This window comes from Vipera ursinii (genome assembly GCF_947247035.1).
Source record: "Vipera ursinii genome assembly, chromosome: 10".
NCBI lineage: Eukaryota > Metazoa > Chordata > Lepidosauria > Squamata > Viperidae > Vipera > Vipera ursinii.
In genome coordinates this window covers 18961533-18985622 of record NC_139520.1, presented here as the reverse complement: position 1 = coordinate 18985622, position 24090 = coordinate 18961533, and the positions used below count along the sequence as shown (strand labels likewise).

General features: G+C 44.0%; 1 protein-coding gene across 1 annotated transcript in view; it reads right to left on the bottom strand.

The window, feature by feature from the left end:
* The window catches only part of FTO (FTO alpha-ketoglutarate dependent dioxygenase), a 151362-nt gene that overhangs the window by 70778 nt on the left and 56494 nt on the right, over positions 1–24090 (bottom strand). The window contains exon 8 of the mRNA XM_083370606.1: positions 7624–7748. Coding sequence (XP_083226732.1) covers positions 7624–7748 — 125 coding nt within the window. The remainder of the gene's footprint in view (positions 1–7623; positions 7749–24090) is intronic.

Here is a 24090-nt window from a genome sequence, read left to right as displayed (position 1 = left end):
AAGTCCAATAATTCTAATTCCTTGAGCTTGGAGGGTCCCATCAGCAGGAGGGGAAAAAAACAACGTTCCTGCATTCCAAAAAGTCTAACCAGTTCCAACTCTTGTTTCATGCAGGGCTTTTTTTCTCATAGAAACGCTCAGAACGGAGTTCCGGCACCTTTTTTGGATGGAACCTTGTAGGGTAGGCAAGGCGGGTTGTATGACACGTGTGAGTTCCGGCACCTTTTTCTTTTACAAAAAAAGCACTGGTTTCATGTAATGTCATAACAAACAAACACACCCCAAAAAAAACAGGTTGCAGAAGAAATCTGAGATCCTTGTTAGAAAGCAGCAAGGAGGGAGCAGGCCCTTGTAAAGAAATCTGTGCTGATTTATTTCCAAAAGCTCAGCTTCAAAACTGGGCCAACGCACTATCATTTCACGGATGTTCGTTTGATTTTGAGCACGCAAGGTTCGTGACGTTGTTTACTGTGATTATTGATTGGTACCCAGCTATATTTTACAAATAACTCAAGGTGGCAAACATAAGGTTTGTAAGCCACCCAGAGCGGCCTCTGGATGAGATGGGCGGTACATAAATTCATTAAATAGATAATTTAAAGTATCCAACGCATATCCTTCCTCCTCTTATTTTCCCCCACAACAACAGCCCTGTAGGGTGGGTTGTGCTGAGAGGGAGGGTCTGGCCCCAAGTCACCCACTTAGCTTTTGTGCCTAAAGCAGGACTAGAACTCACCGTCTCCTGGTGATTGACCCAAGGTCACTCAGCTGGCTTTCATCTCTAAGGCGGGACTAGAACTCTCAGTCTCCTGGTGATGGGCCCAAGGTCACCCAGCCATTTTCATGTCTAAGGCGGGACTAGAACTCACAGTCTCCTGGTGATTGGTCCAAGGTCACCCAGCCGGCTTTTGTGCCTAAGGCGGGACTAGAATTCACGCTCTCCTGGCTCTTGTTATGCTATGGAAATAAGCATCTACAACCACTTACTCAAAGCTGGCAAGGACCAAACACATTTTATTATCAGAGTCTATTTTTGACAGCATGGAATGAGGGAAACATCTAGCCACCACATACCCAGAGTTCTTTCGACTCAAATTGCGGATAGTCATGGGCTGGTTCGCATATCACCCTAGCTAAGGAAAAAGCATTCTGTTTTCCTCATATCAAATCCACCAAGCTCCTAACCTTGGTTGACCTTTCCTTCATCCTGCCTCCATTGTATTTATTTAATTATGTTAATGAGCCCGGAACACTGTAGAACAGGAATGTCCAACCTTGGCCGCTTAAAGGCCGGTGGACTTTAACTCCCAGAATTCCCCAGCCAGCCATGCTGGCTGGGGCATTCTGGGAGTTGTAGTCCACAAGTCTTAAAAGTGGCCAAGATTGGACACCCCTGCTTTAAAGTCACCAACAGGTCAAAAGGGATATACAGATCAAGCAATGACATATGCTTCTCTTCAGGAACAGGTCCTCTTCCATCTAACTGTACTTATTCTACGTGGATTTGGGAAATAGGATCTGTGAGGCAGCCACGCTGTGTCTAGAAAAGTCAACTTGATCTGAGCAACCTTTGGACGCTCCAGCTACTAAATCTGCTCTAAGAGGACACCTCAGAAGCAAACCTTGATTTTACGTTTCATAAGGAAGGAGCCATGTTGTTTTCTAAGCTTAGTTCGGCCCAGTTGGGTAAATGCATAGCCTAAAAGACTTTTCACACTGCAGAGTTGCTGCAGGCTGGGGGGTTCTGGGAGTTGAAGTCCACAGGCCTTAAAAGTTGCCAAGGCTGGACACTACTGCTGTAGAATCAGGGACCCACCTTCTAGTGACCATATTGATTTATGTCTCATGGCTTTGAGATACCAGAGACCATCTGTGGGTGCAGACAATAATTCGTTCACCTTCTGTCCAGGAGTGATTTGTCACAACCCATGTCCCTCATTAGGCAAAACCAATTTGATCCACTTTTGTTTCAGTGGAAACGGGCTTCTGCACACACATACACACAAACACAGACAGCCTACGAGTCACAGCCCCTTTTAGCATCTGGATTGAATCTGGTTGAGTTAGTTTAACCCAGAACCCTGAAGCTCAGCACCACTTTGATTCAGTGCTAAGTAAAACAGATGCCTGTGACACTCTTGAATTAATGCCCTGGAAACGTCACCTTAAATCACTAACGGAGATGATATATGCATCACTTGCCATAGCTATAGAAAAAGATGACTATTAATTTAAATCTCTTCTCCCTTTCTGTTAACAACTCGCCAAACAACCACGATCAGGATTTCTGCCAACGTTGAATGTAAGCACATTTATCTGACCAACTCAGTGGCCAAGCTCTCTCTCTCTCTTTCTTTCTCTCTCTCTTTCTTTTTCTCTCTCCTCCCTCCCTCCCTTCCTTTTCTCCCTGTTTAGAAGTGACTCGCCATATCAAGTATTAATAAATAAACACGGCCAATAGATATTTGCCACTGTAATTTAAAAAAAAACACCTGACAAGGGCTAACAAATCCAGGAGTGCACACATTTTGTATTTTGTCTTGTTTTAATCCAACATCTACTGCACCTCTGTCTCCAGCCCCATGTGAGCATGTCCTCTATGGATGCCATTAAAACTTAATCTATTCCAGCTCTCCTTCTGGGTCATTGATTCTATATGTACCCTGGTGTTTTTTTAAAGGCTTCCCTTTGGTCAGAGAAGAGAGAGAGAGAGAGTGGTCTTGAGCCAGATGGACTACTTCACACTTCATTTATCAAACCCAATAGTCTAGACCCCGCCACCTAAGCTTGCTCCTTGCAGTTAAACCTCCATACAATTTGGTAATAATTTTCATTATGGGACCGTGACCTTAAAGCCAACAACTCAGCTCTTTTTCTCCTGGCTGTGTTTTGCTTTTACACGGCTGATTTGAAATTCACAGTCATCGGCCTTCAGTTTTCTGACTCTCTTAAGAGTTAAGAGATGCGAGAAGTTGCCTTTACTTTTCAGAGGAACAAGATGACCCCTGGCAGACAGAGGTCAAGAAGAGGTCAGTTTGAAGAGCTCAAGAAACTCTTTTAACAGCTATAACAATCTGCCCATCAGACGCTATCTGGTAGAATAAATAAACCACAGCTTTTAGGAACCTACTCTCCATATTAATCCAGTTTTGACCACCACATTATTAAAAAAAAAAAGATGTTGAGACTCCGGAAAGAGTGCAGAGAACAGCAACAAAGATGATTGGGCGGCTGGAAGTCTAAAACATACAAAGAATGGTTGCTGGAATTGGGTACGTCCAGTCTAATGAAAAGGACTGGGGGTGGACATGATAGCAGCGTTCCAATATTTGGGGGTCTGCCACAAGGAAGAGGGGGTCAAGCTATTCTCCAAGGCACCTGAAGGCAGGTCAAGAAGCGACAGATGGAAACTAAACAAAGAAAGAACCAACCTAGAACTAAGGAAAAATTTCCTGACAGTTAGAACAATTAATCAGTGGAAGGACTTGTCTCCAGAAGTTGAGGGTGCTCCATCATTTTTTTTTTTAAAAAAATCCTAATATCAGGAGCTCTCCAAGGTCCTGGCTGTGCTTAATTTACTTGGATCTGAAATGCCAGATATTCATAACCCGATCAGAACAGCAAACCCATAGTTAGGATATCTTGCAGAATTACTATTCTGAATTCCCCTTGATAACTATAAAGATTCAGACTCCTTCCTTCCTTCCTTCTTTCCCTCTTTCTTTCTCTTTTCTTTTCTTTCTTTTCTTTTCTCATCTATTTGCTTTGTTTTTCTTAAAAGTTGCTTTCCCCATAACCTGCTTTCTCTAATGTGCAGGATAAGGTCATTAAATTTGCCAGTATTTAACTTCCAGAGTAGGGGGGAAGGGAGGGAGAATGAAACAAAACTCTTCTTATTTCATCTGGCTGATCCCTTGATAGCTTGCTAAAAGTACAATAGTATAACCTACCGCCTGGCCTTTGACAAGTGCTAATTATTTCCCGAGGAAGCACATTTTTCTCGTGTAATTCCAAAGTACACAATAGGCTGATCTCTAAAACTCATGAGGGCTCCTCCAGAGAGGCACTGGGTGTTTTATAACTTTCACCACTGTGTGTGTGTGTGTGTGTGTTTATTAGCACTGGAGCCTACCAACATCAACTCCAGACCTTTGATGAAGCAGAAGTACAGGGAAATTGGGTATAATTAGTCTAGTGAAAAGTAGGACTAGGAAAGACATGATAGCAGTGTTCAAATAGTTGAGAGGCAGCCACAAAGAAGAGGGAGGGTCAACCTCTTCTCCAAAGCACCTGAAGGCAGGAGAAGAAGCAAGGGATGGAAACTCATCAAGGAGAGAAACAACCTAGAACTAAGGACAAATTTCCTGACAGTGACAACAGCAGTAACAATAAGGACAATAAACCAGTTAATAAACCAATCAACTTGCCTTCAGAAGTTGTGGGTGCTCTAACACGGGAGGCCTTTTAAGAGACTAGACAGCCATTTGTCTGAAATGGTATAGGGCAGGGCTAGGCAACCTTGGCTCTTGGATGACTTGTGGACTTCAACACACAGAATTCCTGACCTAGCTATGCTGACTCAGGAATTCTGGGAGTTGAAGTCCACAGGTCATCCAAGAGCCAAGGCTGCCTACCCCTGGTATAGGGTTTCCTGCCTATAGAATAGAAGGCTAGACTAGAAGACCTCCAAGGTCCCTTCTAACTCTGTTATTCTGTTATAAATCACCACTATTTACTAGGAGAATGCTAGGAATAGCAGCTCTTTAGGACAGTTCTGCCAGAGACAAAAACCTTGAATAAAGCCAAGGGAAGGAGGAACCCACTGTAGTTATTTAATACTCCGGAGGCACCGACTTTTGAAGGCTTTCAAGGTACCGGCTCTTTTAAGTGTTTAAGTTTAATGAGGCCCTGTGCTTTGTCTGCTGTTTTCTCCCTCCTTCTTCAACCTTCTCCTTCCTCTCTTCTCCACCCTGATGCCTGCAAAATACTTGTGGTTTTTTTTGTCCTAGAGGCTCAATTATGCCACTTGGTTCCAGCTTGGGAATAAATTGATAGCTTTAGGGAGAAACAAAAAGAAAAAAAAACAACAACTATTGAAACTACAATCCTTCAAAGAGGGTTGTCATTCCCCTCCATTCAAAGAAAATCCATATTTATTGCATATTTGCTCCGCTAAACTGATCTATCCCAATAGGTTAACCTTTGGTATGTTCCTAGTTGTTGTTTCCCCCCCCCCTGCCTCTTTGTTTTTCAAGCCAGGCACACTCACCGTTTGTAAATATTTAGCTGGGCGTCTGAATTCCTACCTGGGCAAGCTCTAAAATGTCGGAACTTTGCCTCCCAAAGTACAGGTAGTTCTTACGACCACTTGAGCCCAGGATTTGTGTTGTTAAGTGAGACATTTGTTAAGTGAGTTTTGCCTCATTTTGCGAACTTAACGGTTGTTAAGCGAAGCACTACGGCTGACAGGTTACTAACCGGCTTACTAATCTGGCTTCCCCATTGACTTTGCTTGTCAGAAGGATCACAAAAAGTAATCATTGTAACCTTGGGACACAGCAACGGTCAGAAGTATGAGTCAGTGTGGAAGAAGGAAGAACTGCCGACTATAGAAGAGTGGACTTTGAAAGTTTCTAACTTGGCGGAAATGGCAAAGATTTCAGCATATTTGAAAGATCAATCGCAACAGAGATACATTGTGGAATGGAGAAGATGGATTGAATATATTCAGAATAAATATGGGACTAAAAAGTATCATTTAGCATTTGAATAAGTAGCGGATTTTTATGACGTATAATTAGTTAGTAGTTATTTTATTAATATTTTGACTATGGAGAGTTAAAGTGTGATAGAATTTAATCTTTTATTATTGTTGTTAGCATATTTTAGATTATGCTTGTTTGTATTATTATACCCTGCATTCAGCTCTGGGAAGTCGGGGAGGGGGGAGGGGAGGGGGGGGTTGGGGAGAGGGGAGGGGGAGGAGGGGTTTTCTGTATTCAAAAATGTATTGTAAAACTTTTCAATAAAAAAAAAGAAGTATGAGTCCAGTGGCCAAATGTCTGAATTTTGATCAAGGATCATGGGGAGGCTACCAAGGTGGTAACTGTGAAGGACGCTCATGTCGCTTTTTCCAGTGACGCTGTAACCTTGAACGGTCACTCAATGAACTCTTGTAAAGTGGAGGACCACCCGTATTCTTTCCCAGGCAGCATAGCCAGTGGAGAAGAATACTTCGGTCTAAAGACAGGTAAACATTTTTTCTATCCCAAAGGTGCTTTTCAAAAGTCAACTGGACTTTCTGGGTTTTTTTTTTTTTTTGGTTTTTTTTTCTTTTTCCTCGAAAACGTTTCGCTTTCTCCTCCAAGAAGCTCCTTCGGTTTTGAGACAACTGGAGTTGCTGCAAGAATATCGTCTTTCCTGCGTTTGTGTACACATGCTGGGTCTGTGTCGGGTGGGCCGGTTTACATAATTGCTCCCGAAATGCAGGTAGATCCATCACGCCAAAATGATGTGTCATAACTGATAGCTTCAATGAACTCTTGAAGGATCCGGAGACAATTGAACATTATCCACGGTGCTAAAATTGGCTGCCCCCCCACCCGATAGATCTTGCTAAAGCTGAACATGTTGGTATACTACAGACTGCAAAGACTTTTACCCATAAGCAATGTTAGCGATAGGATGTGGGTTAATTCTGCTTCTGCTTGCCTGTATGCAAAGCTTGGCTGTGGAAACTGACTGTCTGATACGTATTTGTGTTGTTGCAAACAACGGCACCCAACGGAGCTCAGGGACAACCCAAACACTATGTAAACCATGAGGAAAGATGCACCAAGGGGACCTTCTGGCTAACCTTTAGGACAAGAGATTGTGTCCTTCTTCAAACAAATTTGTAGCATTTCACGTATAAGTATCACAAAACAAAGCCAGCCAGGCCATTTGTTAAGTGTTGTCCTTAAGTATCTGAGATAATAGCTATTGTTTCAAACATAGGTTTAAGTTAAGGCCACATATCCAAAGGAAGCGACTGGAATCAAACCCCAGTCACTACAGGCATTGGCCCAAGATGGTCAGAACAGTTGACTAAAGGTCCACTTGAGAAGACACCAACCGGTCTGTTCTGACATGCCTCTGATTCTTCTGCTTCTTGTCATATTTGTAAATATCCAACTATTGGGACTGAAAGTGCATTTCAGTTGAGAGCACATCTTTCTTAAGGGAGCCAGAGATGCTCCTCTCCTAATTCAGACGGTAGAGAACCCGTGTGAAAATTAACGTTCTTCTCAAGCTGTCCAAACACCTGCACACCTTGACAGTGTGCAAAGATGAAAGGTCTCGACCTAGGTAACACCTTAGTCAGCTGTTTTTCTCCCATCCCATCGTGGGATTCCAGGTGTGTCTCCTAAGCCGAGTCCATTAACAGAACTTATCAACTGCCTTGGTGGACACACACACACACACACACACACACTTTAATTATTAAAGAAACACAATACAGAAGCTGCTGGAAAGGGCCTTACTTTTTCTTCCATGCAATTTTCGTGTCTTAATAATAATAATAATAATGATGATGATGATGATGATGATGGACCTCTCTCCCCCTCAATATCACTTTCTCACCTCAGGAGCCATTCCTGACGCAGCCTTTGGCGCTCGATCAGGAGGGGGAGAAGACAGCTGATTTTTTCATTTCTTTGTTCCTCCATCTGTTCTTCTCCTCGTAATTCACGGAGCAGTAGACTTGTCTGGGGGGGGGTAGGAGAAGAGGAATTGGGGAGGGGTTGGCAGCAGAGAAAACGCCATAAATGTTATAAAACAAATAAATTAAGAAACAAAGCATAAAATTAATTAAACAGACCATAAGCAAATAGGGATAGTAAATCAATGCCCCCTTTTTTATTACAGTTCTATGGCCTGGAAATCAATACAGTAAATGACAGGTCAAAAACGAGACCACTCGGTTTGGTATTTAATCAAAGTACACGAAATCTTAAGGTGAGAATCTTAAAGCATCATCAAGTTGGTATTGGGAATCTGGATTTCATTTTCATCAGAGGTAGTTATTTGGTTTTTCTGATAAATACAAAAACAAAAAGGAAAAAAAAAACCAACGGATGGAATATTTGTAATGAATTTTCCTACAGATACATTTTCAGTCTCACACTGTTCTTTCTCATATACTACTTATTACTGGGGATGGAGGGAGGGAGGGTGGGAGGAAATGAAAGGAAGGAAGGAAAGAGTGAAGAAAGGAGGGATGGAGGGAAGAAATAAAGTAAAAGGAAGAAAGGAGAAGGAAGGAACTAGAATAGAAGGAAGGAAGGAAGGAAGGAAGGAAGGAAGGAAGGAAGGAAGGAAGGAAGGAAGGAAGGAAGGAAGGAAAATAGAACAAGGTAAGATGCAATGAGAGGATAAACCTCTTCCAGCATGAGGTTTATAACATAAACTATTCTGCTCAACCGTACTAATGCAGAGAAGGTGCAAATATATAAAAATGTACACATTTCCTTTCTGAATGAGGTGTTGCTTACATTGCAAATGTGCTTTACATGATTAAGTAAACCACGACTCAAGTGTGATGAGATCAGAACTGCAACCTAAGTGAATATAAAATAACAGAGCTTCCAAAGGCTCAATTCTCATTCCAAACCTGGCTTAGCCAAAGGATAGAAGATGATAAGAAATGTCCCGACAGTGTGAGGTCAAGGGTTCAAGAAATGTGGTCAAAGATATTATCAACCTGGAAAGCCATTTCCTCAAACCAACACTGGGTGTTTTTTTTAAAAAAAAATCTTTATTTTATAAAGAACTGATCAATCAAAAGCTTGAGTTGTACGCTCCATCTCTCTCTCTCTCTCTCTCTCTCTCTCTCTCTCTCTCTCTCTCTCTCTATATATATATATATATATATATATATATATATATATATATATATTCAGAAGATGTTCTTTTGAACAAGGGCCTTCTTATCAAAGAAAGGTCGACTCTGGGGTTTTTCATTCATTTAATGATCTTTGGTGACAGAGGATTGTCCACAGGAACTCTGTTTCACCCAATGTTGAGTGAAGCCTTCAGCTTCAGTCCAGGATCTCCCTCTTTTCCTTACCAAGGCATGTCTAGGACCTGAGGTCACTTGAGCAAACAAACAAGGCATGTAGGTCTGTTTTATCTCATCGGTCACTCAATGGAGAATTTTTTGGAGGCTGCTAATGTTTAGGATATGTTGAAGGCTATCTTCCTCCACTCCCTTCCCTGCTGAAAACACATCCTGAATGGGCCCAGCGAGAAAGATAACAAATCACAACATCAATAACTCTGTTCCACAAAGAGATTCTAGGCTGTTGGTACGGCTGGCCAGGCAGGCAGATCTTTCTTCCCTCAAACTGCTGCAGTGACTTAGGCCGGGCGTTGGGCGTGAATTTCTCCCCTTTCCTGGAACCAAACAGACAAAAGGCTGTTCTGCTCTGGTTTTAGCACTTAATTTTGTCAACAAATAAGGTTTTCATCGGGAGATCTACTGTCCTTGCCAGCCTTTCCGAAGAGATTAACAAGGATCAGTTCTTAAGCTCTTGCTAAGCCCTTCTCACTTTAAGGGAAAGAGGCTGAGGACCAAAATAAATAGCCAACGATGGGAGGGAACTTTTATTTCCTAAGCAGCAATGCCTCCCTTTTTCAACTCCTGCTAATTATCCAATTTATAATAGATTTTAGGGTTGTACTGATAAGCGTGGGAACTGGGAACTCCTTGACAAGAGCTGGAGCCAGATAAAATCAGGAATGAATATGGAATCCAAGCAATATAAACATTGGGTAGACTTCACTAACATTGTAGTTCTCAACTTATAACCAATTGTTTAGCAGCTGTTCCAAGTTACAAAAGCATTGAAAATCTGACGTATGACCGGTCCTCAAATGTATAACTACTTCAGCATCCCCATGGTTAAGTAAGCAAAATTTGGGCGCTTGTCAGCTGGAATGTATTTATGATGGCTGAAGCATCCTGGGATCACGGGATCACCATTACTGACCTTGGCCGCTGGATTCCAACAAGCAAAGTCAATGGGGCACGCTGGGTTCGCTAAACAGCCATGTGACTCATTTAACAACTGCAGTGATTTGCTTAAACAATTGCAGCAAAAAGGGTTGTAAACTCAGGATGTCTTCCTTAACAACTGCTTTGCTTAGCAATAGCAATAGCACTTAAGATTTATATACCACTTCACAAGTGTTTTACAGCCCTCTCTAAGCGGTTTACAGAGTCAGTATTTTGCCCCCAGCTATCTGGGTCCTCATTTTACCTTAGAAGGATGGAAAGCTGAGTCAACCTTGAGCCAGTCAAGATTGAATGGCATGGAATGGAAATTCCGGGTTTCAAGATATCACATCTGTCCCTTTGGACCCACAACTCAAAACAACGACCCTACTTTTTTTTTATTATTGCACCAGGCTCGATATCAACCATTTCATTCCACAACTGCTGTAGAAATTTGGGGTTTTTTAAAAGCTTTCTTTCCTTGCCCCTCGGGGGGGGGGGAGAGGCTGCTAAAAAATGGCTGCCTGCTTGCGGACGGAAGCGAAAGGATGAAGGAGAGAAGCGAGAGAGGAGGAAAAGGGAGGGGAAGCCGTTGTGGTTTATGGAAGCCAGCTGTTGCAACACGGGTGCCAGCGGCATCTGATGGAAGTTCCTTTCTGCCTGCCTTCGCTTCCCCACTGTTAGCCCAGCGCAGGTATAACTAACATGTCAGACTTCAGTGCTTCGAAGAGCACTCAGCGGATTTGCTGAGATGACGAATAGCCGAAGATGTGGCCAACCATATGCAACCCAGAACGCATCGAGTAATTCATACTTCGGTGTGCAATCGTCCTGGCCCCTATTGTTCTAAGGAATGGGAAAGAGCTAGTGTAGCACAGACACTGTGTCTTGCTCTTGACAGCCCATTAAGAGATCTCCAAACATCCACCCGTGCTTCTCTGAAAATCAGACCAGGTCTATATTAATTTTTGCTTCACAAGCCGCACTAGGGCTTGTTTCCCGGTTAGGGCTTATACTCGGAGAAATATGGTACCACATTCGTCCACCTGGCTGACGATCTTAACAGGGGCTTATTTTGGGGGTAGGGCTCATATTACGAGCGTCCTGAAAAATCATGCTAGGGCAAGGGTCCCCAACCCCTGGTCTGTGGACTGGTACTGGGCCGGGCCATGCCAGCAACCGGTCCGCACAAACAAGCAAAGCCCCATCCGTAGGATGCAAGCGGCACACAAAACCAAGCACTCTCCGGTCCGTGGAAAAACCTTTTTCCATGGAACCGGTCCCTGGTGCCCAAAAGGATGGGGACCTCTGTGCTAGGGCTTATTTTCCAGTTGGGTTTTATTTGGGGGAAAACACGGTACTTAAAACCACACCGTTGGCTTCTCAATAGCAACCCACTAAAAGAGAAGACACGGCTTTCCCACGACTCTTAAATCCTTCACCTAGAGTCCGTTAACCACTGCTTCCAGGAAGAAAGAAAAAAAGCAGCTTTCTTATGATGGGAAATGGGATGTGACTTTTCTAGCCTCTCCCTATATAACCAAAGCCTTGTTTTGACCTTTGCAGATTTACAAAATTGTTGCTTTCGGTCCCTGCCTTCACAACCCTTGTTCTTCTTCTTCTCGACCTGCAATTTTCCAAGTTCCTTGCTGCACCGAGCTTTGTGGATGGCTTTGAAACTCAGCACAATCGACTTCAGCAAGCTTGGCTTACGCAGTCAACACAAAGACGAGAGAGACTCAGGGGAACTCTGGGGTGAGAGATTATTATTAAGCATTTTTCCCCCCTTTCTGGAGTCGGAGAAATCCCAGCGAAGGCAACAAAGCCTGCCTTTAAAATACCTAGGAAGTGCACAAAAATAAAAGGAAGGACAGGAATGGAATGAAAAATAGGAAGGTCAATATTTCCATCCTGCAGTCAAGGGGATATATGGCTCAGTTTTGTTAGAGAAATAAGAAATACTTATTTTAAGGGTGGTTTTCTCCTAGATTTATTCTCAGGATTGACAATTGTTCAGCTATCCTTGAGGGAAAATACTTTACTAATCTCTCATTCCAGATCAGGTTCACATTAGGTGAGATTTAAAGCAACAGAAATAGAAATTCTGTACAGGAATGGAAGAAGGGTTAAAAAAAAAAAAGGCAAGATGGTAACCTGACCAGGTGATTGAAGCCTCTTCTACTAAACCTGCTTGCTCTATAAACTTGTCGATTTATTGGACTTGTCATAATGATGACTCAACAGTTTACAGCCAATTAAGCTAAGTTTATGGCAGGGAATCCCAAATCCCATTTTCAAAAGGTGGGACTTGCCATTGCCGATGAACGATGACCCAACCAAAAGAAGGAATCTACACAAATGGGAAAATCCATAAATATTTTGGAACTGGTTTGCCATTGCCTGCTCCCTAGGGCCGAGAGTGAGAGACTGGCCCAGGGTCACCCTTCTGGCTTTCACGCCTAAGGCGGGACTAGAACTCATTGTCTCCTAGTGATTGGCGCAAAGACATCCAGCTGCCTTTCATGCCTGAGGTGGGACTAGAACTCATTGTCTCCTGGTGATTGGCCCAAAGACATCCAGCTGCCTTTCACGCCTAAGGCGGGACTAGAACTCATTGTCTCCTAGTGATTGGCGCAAAGACATCCAGCTGCCTTTCATGCCTGAGGTGGGACTAGAACTCATTGTCTCCTGGTGATTGGCCCAAAGACATCCAGCTGCCTTTCATGCCTGAGGTGGGACTAGAACTCATTGTCTCCTGGTGATTGGCCCAAAGACATCTAGCTGCCTTTCATGCCTGAGGTGGGACTAGAACTCATTGTCTCCTAGTGATTGGCCCAAAGACATCCAGCTGCCTTTCATGCCTGAGGTGGGACTAGAACTCATTGTCTCCTGGTGATTGGCCCAAAGACATCTAGCTGCCTTTCATGCCTGAGGTGGGACTAGAACTCATTGTCTCCTAGTGATTGGCCCAAAGACATCCAGCTGCCTTTCATGCCTGAGGTGGGACTAGAACTCATTGTCTCCTGGTGATTGGCCCAAAGACATCCAGCTGCCTTTCATGCCTGAGGTGGGACTAGAACTCATTGTCTCCTGGTGATTGGCCCAAAGACATCCAGCTGCCTTTCATGCCTGAGGTGGGACTAGAACTCATTGTCTCCTGGTGATTGGCCCCATCACCCAGCTGGCTGTTATGCCTGAGGTGGGACTAGAACTCACAGTCTCCCAGTTTAGAGCCCCGTGTCTTAACCGCTATCCCAAACTGACTCCCCAATTCGTGAAACTACATGACCGTTACTTAAGTGGGGTGGAAGAAGTGAGAAAGAGAAATTAAACGAAGATGCAGAACGCTGTTTTTCCCCCCTCTAAATTTGCTAAGCCCCCCAAAAAGCAGAAAGGCATACAGAGGGAGCCAGGCACCCGAAAAGTTCACGCCTGCAAATATATCTGCAATTCATTAAAGGGAGGTGAAGAAAGATAAAGATTTTGTTGTCGTCGTTGTTCTCCTGATTAATGCCACTTTGGGGGAAAGGTGGTGGGAAGGAAACGCCATCAGCTTAATAGGCTTCTGGCATGAATCCTTACTGAAGTGTAACTTGCCGTTTTTCAGAGCCGTGTTCTGCTTTGATAAGCATATATTATCGCCTCATCTTCCAGAGATAATAGCTTCCTTTGCCATTCTGTGGATGCAGTATTTATACCTTTAACTTAAACGGAGGAACGATTGCAAAATGCAGCAGTTTCCCTGTCAGTTCGGAGGGCGTATCCCTCAGCCGGGCCTGCTAAGCCTGAATGAGGATGTTGTGCAGAAGAGACACCTGGAATGCATCACGACGTTCCACGACGTTTCTGATACAAACCGCCTCAACTCTATTTTCATACTTATACTGTTAAATAAGCAAGGATGTGTGTGTGTGTGTGTGTGTCTGTCTGTCTGTGTGAACATGTGTCAGTCTGTGTATCTACATGTGTATTTGTAAGTGTGTATGTTTGTGTCTGTACGTGTGTGTATGTGTGCATGTCTGTATGTATCAATGAGTATGTATGTATTGCTATGTATTGTGTGCACATATATACACACAAACACATGCACACACACACACATATACACAAACACATACATATCATCATCATCATCATTTTAGCCACCTGGTTTAGAGGAGCATTAGACCTGCTTCCTAGATGTTAATGGAAAGTGTAGATGACCTTGGGGGGTGAAGGAAAGTGAGGCTGCCTAGGAAATTATCAGAGAAGAGAAGCAGGGGCCCTCGGTTGCTTAATGGTTAGAGGAAAGAATTTAGGAAGGAGCCACCCTAATTGACCATATGGTTAAAAGTGCCAGTGGAAGGTTTGTACCTTCAGACTTGCAAGATTCTGTTAATGTAGCCTTCTCATAAAATGGACTTAGCTCATCTAATCATGCTTCCTGTCTGTTTTACCCGGGAGGGATGACATCAGCTCCACGGCCATCCGATTTTATCCAGACATATCCCTTTTATCATAGGCTGGATTGGCCTTCTCTCTTTATGTCAACATCTGCATTTGCAATCTAGAGACAGCAACAAAAATCCACCAAGTTTACACAAAGTATTTTATGGGTTTCAACAAGTCTATGATCAACCCAGAATTCTCATTTGAGGTACAAATGTCCAGGCTCAGATTATCATACTTTGGGCACATTATGTGAAGACCTAGCTCTCTAGAGAAATCTAGAATGTTAAAAAAGAAGAAAGAAAACAGAAAAGAATGAAGATCAACAGCAAAGTGGATTCGGTTGCAGAGATGATGACAGCATCATGGAGAGATCTGAAAAGTACAGGTCAGGGATGGATCATTATGGAGAAAATGTGGTCATCAGACATTGAAAACAACTGGATAGCACACACAATTAATCAAAAAATATCTCAAGATCATATAATATGGAATGCCTTGGAGAGGTCTAAAGCAGTGTTTTTCAACGTTTCTGTTGGATGGTGAGAAAGAAAGAAAGAAAGAAAGAAAGAAAGAAAGAAAGAAAGAAAGAAAGAAAGAAAGAAAGAAAGAAAGAAAGAAAGAGCAAGGTCAGTAAAATATCTTCCAGGTCAAAAGATCAACCATGGGATACAAAGACACTTTCCCCTAGCAAATCAATCAATTTGCCACAAAGCATACAAGTCCAATGCTCATCAACTCTAGGACAGAGACAAAAAAATATACTCTCTTTTGTCCCTTTTTTAACACAATAAGTTATTTAAAGCTTGTGAACACTCTCGCCTTGCATCCTGCCAGCATCCCTCTTTGGATACAAATGAATAAAAATAAAAGGCCCCAATTTATATGGTAGCCGTGCCATAGGGTTAAGCATGCGACCTTAAAATATGGTACACTTTACGTTTGGGCATAAAAAGGCCCTCGACAATCTAAACAAGAATGACTGCTGTTGGGGGGGGAGGGGGGGAAAGACAATTAAAAACCATCCATGAGGTTTGCTGAACAGCTGTTGGGGGTTTTTCATCCCATCCAACCTCTAGAAAGCAGGACGGGTATAAACCCTGCCACATCTTCCACATTTTCAGCTTTTATGAAGAAAACCAAAACAAGAGGCATAGAGTGCCTCTTCGTTTTCTCATAAAATCGGCCTTGCCACATTGCAAATATCACCCACCTGATTTCTTTCTCTCTCTCTCTCTCTCTCTCTCTCTCTCTCTCTCTCTCTCTCTTAACCTTGATACAGTAACTGCTCAACTTGTGGGAAATGAGAAGCGAGGGAGAAGACGGTGAGGAGAGGTTGCAAAGAAAAGGCCAGGCCGTTGATTTGACTGGGTTGTGAAGGCGAATAAGACGGGTACGGAAGACGCCCACTTTGAAAACTGTTGGCAAATGGGAGCTGCCCAAGAGAAGAGTCTATTGGGGGAATTCAGCTTTGCATGCTCAACAGGAAAGATGCCGAGAGCCCGTTTGGTGTAGTGATTAAGGCATCCGGCTAGAAACTGGGAGACTGTGAGTTCTAGTCCAGCTTTAGGCATGAAAGCTGGCTGGGCGACTTTGGACCAATCAAGAGGATACTGTGAGTTCTAGTCCTGTCTGAAGGCGTGAAAGCTGACTGGCTGACTCTAGGTGACTCAACAGGAGTTGGTGAGTACTCAGCCATGAAAGCCAGACGGGTGACTTTGAGCCAATCACCAGGAGACAGTGAGTTTATTTATTTTTATTTTTATTACATTTATATCCCGCCCTTCTCCGAAGACTCAGGGCGGCTTACAAGCTTAGCAGTAAGTTATAGTCTCACCTTAGCCATATAAGTCAGCTGGGCAACTTTGGGCCAATTAATCTCTCTCGGCCCAAGCCACCTCACAGGGTTGTCGTTATGGGTAAAAGAGGAGGAAGACGGTGTGTTGGATAGGTTGGCCACCTTGCATTCTTTGTAAAAGTAATAAAAGCAGAAAACAAACAAAGACAAAATCCCAGCAACGGGTGAGACTCAGCACAATTTCCGTTCCTTCCTTGCTTCTTTTTTCAGGGGACCTCAAAATTGGTAGGAAATTCTTGGCAGAAGATATGAGGAACGAGCAGCCCCAAAAGATAGCATCAACTCTTCCCAAACCCAATGTCTCCTCGCCCGGCTGGTCCTCCACGGCCCACCTGACTCGTTGCAATGCCTTCATAAATGAAAAGTGTTCATGGGAAGCTTTTTGGGGGGGGGCAGAAACCCCTGCTCCTTGGGGAACGAATGCAATAAAAGAAAAGTTTGTTTCTGCCACGTGGGCTTACCACTGGACTTGGAGGGAGGGGGGGGAAATGAAAGAAAAGAAAAAGAAAAACCCACCCCACTCTCTTTGGGGCTTTCGTGAAACTGATACTTCCTCCTCTGTTCCTACAGGAAGAAGCGAAGCTGTGGATAAACAGAACAAAAGAAGAAGAAGAAAGAAAAGTAAAGCCACGCATAATAAATATTGAGATGGAAGTTCTGCTCATCCAACTAAGATTCAAACTATATTCTAATCTCCTGAGCCACCTGGCTTTGATGTGTGCCGAAAGAGAAGAGCGTGTGTATTGTGTAAGATTTACCGCACACCCAGTGGAAATAGTCTCAGATTTCACTTCCCCCCCTCCCCCCCACTATTTAAAATTAAGAAATGTTATGAGGGCCAATTGAGTTTCCTGATGTTTATTGTGTTAGACTTGGGAACTTACTCAGAGATTCAGGATGTCTCTACGCTTAACGGCGGCATCGAGAGCATTCTTAAAAGTTCATTTTTCTCTACTAGTGTGAAAAAGGGAAGAAAAAAGCTCGCTTCAAAACAGAAGCAAAAAAGGGAAGTTTAAAATGGCCATCTTTTGATAAAGTGGACGATGGTGGGTTTTTTTAAAAAAAATATAGCAAGGTCTTCAAAATGAAAATCGTTTGGGGGATTGGAATATAGGTAGTTCTCGACTTACAATAGTTCATTTAATGGAATGAAATGGAATAGAATAGGAATAGAATAGAAAAAGAATAGGAATAGGAATAGAATAGAATAGAGAATAGAGAAAATAGAATAGAATAGAATAGAATAGAATAGAATAGAATAGAATAGAATAGAATAGAATAGAGAATAGAATGCAGAAGAATAGAATAGAATAGAATAGAATAGAATAGAATAGAATAGAGTAGAGTAGAGTAGAGTAGAGTAGAGTAGAGTAGAGTAGAGTAGAGTAGAGTAGAGTAGAGTAGAATAGAATAGAATAGAATCTGGAAGGGATCTTGGAGGTCTTCTAGTCTAGCCCTCTGTTCAAGCAGGAGAACCTATACCATCTGAGATAGGTGAATGTCTAGTGCCCATTCAAGGTTACAACGGCGCTGAAAAAGGTGACTTATCTTGCCAGACTACCTGTATTCTCTTGAGAACAACCAGGATCAGGTCTTTGTTGCTTTTCTCCCCTGCAGGGATTCCAAGCTAGCTACTCTCTTAACTCCACCCGCTCCCCTCTAGCTGGAGATTCCACCACAGCAAACTTTGCAGCTGCCACCTGATCCCAGGAAAAAAAGCAGCTGCTTTCATGAACTGCAGATCCGTTCAATCTTCCTGCCCCCTCCCTTCCAGAGCATCTTTTTGGAATGGAATTCAAAGCCCTCCGCCCGCCCACAATCTAACAAATTGCAAGGAAAGGGTAAGCCCCTGACTGAATGGAAAATACCAGAAAAAGAAAAGCTCAAACAAAGTAGTTTTACAGGGCTGAGTCTTCGCTGACATTATGAAGGACAGCTTAATATTTAAATGCATGCACATTTTCTCGGGCTGTCTTAACGTCTTTCTCAAGCTTATGCCTTATTCAGAATACAATACCTACAAACCTTTGCGTGAAAGGCACTGGCGGAATTTATTTTATTATATCTACATGTCATTAATATGTATTATATTGCCATCCATTTCAAGAATAGATCCCTGCATCTCTTGGGCTAAAGCAATAAAAGCTGTAGGACCTTGGGGATTTTTTTTTACTTATTTATTTATTTTAAATCTGATCCCATGTGGGCATGATTTACAAGTTACTCAAACTGGCTTGTGCAACTTAACATGGATTCTGCATGCTGACACCGAAAACATGTCCCTTGTTCAAGTAGTTCTCCAAAAAGAATAATAGAATAACAAGAGTTGGAAGGGACTTTGGAGGTCTTCTAGCCTAACCCCTCGCTCAAGCAAGAAACCCTATACTATTTCAGACAAGTGGTTATCCAATCTCTTCTTAAAATCCCCCTGTGTTGGAGCATCCACAACTTCTGGAGGCAAGCCCTTCCACTGGTTAATTGTTCTCACTGTCAGGAAGTTTCTCCTTAGTTCCAGGTTGCTTCTCTCCTTGATTAGTTTCCATCTGTTGCTTCTTGTCCTGCCTTCAGGCGCTTTGGAGAATAGCTTGACTCCCTCTTCTTTGGGGCAGCCCCTGAGATATTGGAAGACTGCTATCATGTCATCTCTAGATTGAGCAAGGGGTTGGACTAGAAGACCTCCAAGGTACTTCCAGCTCTATTCTATTCTATTCTATTCTATTCTATTCTATTCTATTCTATTCTATTCTATTCTATTCTATTCTATTCTATTCTATTCTATTCTATTCTATTCTATTCTATTCTATTCTATTCTATTCCATTCCATTCCATTCCATTCCATTCCATTCCATTCCATTCCATTCCATAGCTTAACATCCTGTGAAATTTGAAACTTAGGATGGGTAAACCTCTTTCTCTCTACCTCAAGTTGTCACTGCCAGAAAGGCCCTAATCCTAACTACAGAAGGCATCATTAACAAGTTTGTCCCTTTCTGCAGCCCACTTGAGACACCATCCATTCATGCCACCTTGCGTTCAAGCGAATGGAATACGATTCTAGAAGGCAGCTGCTTCCCGGTGGCCATCAATCATGTCCACACCTATCGTCGTTCAAGTTTCCCTAGCAGTTCGGAAGAGGTCAAGATAAACTTTCAGGAACCACTGACCAGCCTCATCCTGACCTTTCCATTAACCCCCCTGCTTCCCCCCAGTTTTGAACCCGCTTCAGGTATTTATTATTACAAGATGGGTGGCAAACAAATTTCATCATGAATAAATAAAATAAATCTTGATTGCGGGCTCAAAGGAAAGAAACCTTTAGGCCTGGGGGAGGAGGACATCAAGGTTAGGCGAAGGTTGCAAAGAATCCCGTTCATTTCATTGTTCCTCAGCTCCGGGACTTGCAATTCCGGAAGAGAACCTGAAAAAATGCAGCGCCAGAAAGAAGGCACGGCTTGCACATCTGCTCTTAGAGGAAAATGTTATTGGCTTTTCACAAAACATCTTCATTTAATGGCAGTTGATTTGGCAGTGTCCTCCTTAGCTTACGGCAATTCAGGACTCTAACTAAGGCTGACAGCTGAAGCCTTTACAGGCACGTTAAGCACCACCAGCCTTCTTCATTGTAACCTGGCTGTGCATCTTAGGCTAAGCCACTGCCTGGCCCTGAACATCATTGTTTATAAACCGCACTAAGCGATTCACTTCACCAACAGACCACAGGTGATAAAGTTGTGGTGCGGCTTCTCCCCTCCAGTCCTTCTGGCCTTATTCCAACAACGTGAAATATTGCAATTTGTTTGGTGTTTCGGGGGAATATTTTTTTTTAAAAAAAAACACGACAATGACGACGACAACAACAGAGCAGAGTTAAAGATTTGCATGAGGATCTGCAGGACTCAACATGCCCTCTGCCAGGTGGGATAATAATTGAACATCTCCCCTTGGCTCTGTCTGAGGGATGCTACCAGACCAAGATTGGTTACATCAATCAAGGAAATGAGACTAAAATGAGTCTGTCTGTCTGTCTGTCTGTCTCTCTCTCTCTCTCACACACACACACACACACGTTGAAGCATGTTAAAACATGGATGCCAATATAGGCAATTCTTGACTTACAACAGATCGTTTAGTGACTGCTCAAAGTTACAACGGCACTGACAAAAGTGATTTACGATCCTTTTGGACACTTATGACCATTGCAGCATCCCCAGGGTCACAGGGTCAAAATTCAGACGCAGCTGACTCATATTTACGACGGTCGCAGTGTCCCGGGGGTGGTGGTCATGTGATCCCCTTTTGCGACCTTCTGACAAGCAAAGTCCATGGGGGAAGCCAGAATCCCTTCACAGCTGTGTTATTAATTGAACAACTGCAGTGATTCATTTAACAAATGTGGCAGGAAAAGTTGCAAAATGGAGCCATACTCAACGTAAGAAAACTTCTCACTTAGCGACATAAATTTTGGGCTCAGTTGTGGAGGGCTACCTGCACTATTTCAGGGTTGGTTCAATCTCCTTTTAAAGCCAGTGCAACAGCACAGTTTATGGCAATGTTTTCTTTCTCTCTCTCTTATTCAGAAAGAGAGAGGGAGAGGGAGGGAGGGTGGGAAGGAGAGAGGGAAAGGGAGGGAGAGATGGAGGGAGGGAGGGAGAGGGAGGGAGAGAAGGACAGAGGGAGGGACAGAGGGAGGGAGGGAGATAAAGAGGGGGAGAGAGGGAGGGAGGGAAAGAGAGAGAGAGAGAGAGAGAGAGAGAGAAGAGAGAGAGAGAGAGAGAGAGAGAGAGAGAGAGAGGGAGGGAGAGAGAGAGAGAGAGAGAGAGAGAGAGAGGGAGGGAGAGAAGAGAGAGAGAGAGAGAGAGAGAGAGAGAGAGAGAGAGAGAGAGAGAGAGAGAGAGAGAGAGAGGGAGGAGGTGTCTTTGCTGGGGTCTTCTCCTTCATCACGCACACCCTCCGCCTCGTGCTTTTCTCCACCCAAAGGTTTGAACCAAACAGGCTGGCCACATTCGATGTACAAACAAGAAAGGCAGCCAAACAGACATCGTGACTTCAGTGGGACCTCAAGCGAGGCCGTGGGCTGCCCGTTCGATTTAAACTCAGCCGCCCGAGCAGACAGGCAGACTCCAGCCTTCATATCACAGAGCCCAGGCAGCAATTACCTGAAAAAGCTGAGCTGGAATGGCCAGTGGAGGTCCTCCAGCTTAACCCTTTCCTTCTGTGTGCCCCAAAGGGCAGGATAAATCAGTGGGGGAGGCCTTGGGGGAGGAAGGTGTTTTGAGGGTCTTCGTGGACCAAGAGGCACCTGGCAGTTGAGCAATGCCGTCCTCAAGCAAAACAGGGCTCGGCATCCCTTTCGTCGGATTCCGGAATATCAGGGGGTGTTAATTTTGCAACTAACCCAAGGCAGCAAACGTATCGAACACACCTTCCTCCTCCTATTTTCCCCACAACAACCCTGTGAAGTGGGTTGGGCTGAGAGAGAATGACTGGCCCAAAGCCACCCAGCTGGCTTTCAGGCCTAAGGCAGGACTAGAACTCACCGTCTCCTGGTGATTGGCCCAAAGTCACCCAGCCGGCTTTCAGGCCTAAGGCGGGACTAGAACTCACCGTCTCCTGATGATTGGCCCAAAGCCACCCAGCCGGCTTCCAGGCCTAAGGTGGGACTAGAACTCACCATCTCCTGGTGATTGGCCCAAAGCCACCCAGCCTGCTTCCAGGCCTAAGGCGGGACTAGAACTCACCGTCTCCTGATGATTGGCCCAAAGCCACCCAGCCGGCTTTCAGGCCTAAGGCGGGACTAGAACTCACCGTTTCCTGGTGATTGGCCCAAAGCCACCCAGCCGGCTTCCAGGCCTAAGGTGGGACTAGAACTCACCGTCTCCCAGTGATTGGCCCAAAGCCACCCAGCTGGCTTTCAGGCCTAAGGCAGGACTAGAACTCACCGTCTCCCGGTGATTGGCCCAAAGCCACCCAGCCGGCTTCCAGGCCTAAGGCGGGACTAGAACTCACCGTCTCCTGGTGATTGGCCCAAAGCCACCCAGCCGGCTTCCAGGCCTAAGGCGGGACTAGAACTCACCGTCTCCTGCTTTCTAGCCTGGCGCCTTAACCATTAGCCCAAACGGGCTGCAGATAATTCCTGTGCATTGACGAGATATTTCTATGCACGGGCAGGAGTAGCAACAAATCAGTTTAATTCGAGCTTCACGAATTAAATCAGTTTAATTCAATCTGATCTTTTTGGAGAATAAATATCCACCTTGATCCAATTCCAATTTGAGAAAACAAAGAAAAGAAGAAAAAAAAACCACACTCGGTGCCAACAGAAATCTTTCCTTGTTCACTGAAGGGTTAAAAAAAAGAGAGATGAGGAGAGAGAGAGAGAGAGAGAGAGAGAAACTGCTATCCATTGGTTTGCTCTGATGTTCCTCTAGATATTGTCGCTCTATGTATCCTCGGTAGAATTCTATTCAACACCTCTGTCTTTAACTACAAAGCGAGAGGCTGTAGCAGCTTTAGGAAACATAAGTATCATCCTTTTTCACTGCACAGTATCTGCGTGTGAAATTCTCTAAAGGGGTTTAAGTATTTACCCTGAGCACTATCAGGCAGCTTCTAAAATTCTCCTTACCCTATTGCAAAGGGGGAAAAGAGGAGGGGGCGTCCAAGGAGAAGGCGAACAACCAGGGGGGGGGGCAGAGGGAGGGAGGAACCACTTCAAAGAGAATCATAAACACCCAGGCCTTTGTACTCTGAGCACATATTTTGTTTTGGAAGCTTAGCTCTGAATTTGCTCGGAATTGTAAATATATCTTTATGAGAGAGGGGAGGGGGAGGCAGAGGGAGTCAGAGAGAGTGGAGGAAGAGAGAGAGAGAGAGAGAGAGAGAGAGAAGGTGGGGGGTTATTTGATTAACAAATAGGAGAGCCACTGAAGGAAGCTGAAGTTTCTTCCATGCTTAGGGAGATTAGCAACCTAGATTATTTGATTCTGAATTTATTTATTTCGCCAAAGAAGAGGAAAGGAGAAAGACCGCTGAAATCATTTGGGGACCAGGGAGTCTTAAAAGTCCCAGAAACGAAGGACAGAGGAAAGAAAACCATCTCCGCATCCTAAGATTTTCTTTCAATTTAAGACTCTTGGCTATATTTGGCTGGCAGTAGGCATGATACCAACAGCATGTAGACTTATAGACCGCTTCATAGTGCCTTACAGCCCTCTGTAATCGGTTCACAGAGCCAGCCTGTTGCCCCCAACAATCTGGGCCCTCATTTTACCAACCTCGGGAGGATGGAAAGCTGAGTCAACCTTGGGCTGGTCAGGATCGAACTGCTGACAGCGGAATGCAGAGTTAGCCTGCAATACCACGTTCTAACCACTACGCTACCACGGCTCTACTGGCTATGTAAATCTGTGTTTCTATTTGCTTATGGGGGTGGGGGGTGGGCGGGATGAGAGAGACTGCTCAAAATGGAATCATTCCTATTTATTTCCACTGAGAGTTCTAATCATCTCTTTTTGACGATCACTTACATGCGAGTCTTCTAAGCAAACTTCTTGGGAGATTGTCTTAATCTTTGAGAAACCTTCGGTGAAAATCCAGTTCATAGTGCTTTGATATCTCCTTCAAACTAGGCAGGAGGAGAGTCCCCACCTGTCTCTCCAGCATTTCAGTCTCGCTCTTCCTCTCAACTTAGGGAAAGACTGACCGTTCTAATTGTAGACTTTCTATTATGCCCCCAGCTCACCCTTACCATGCTCCATGCTTCAGAAGA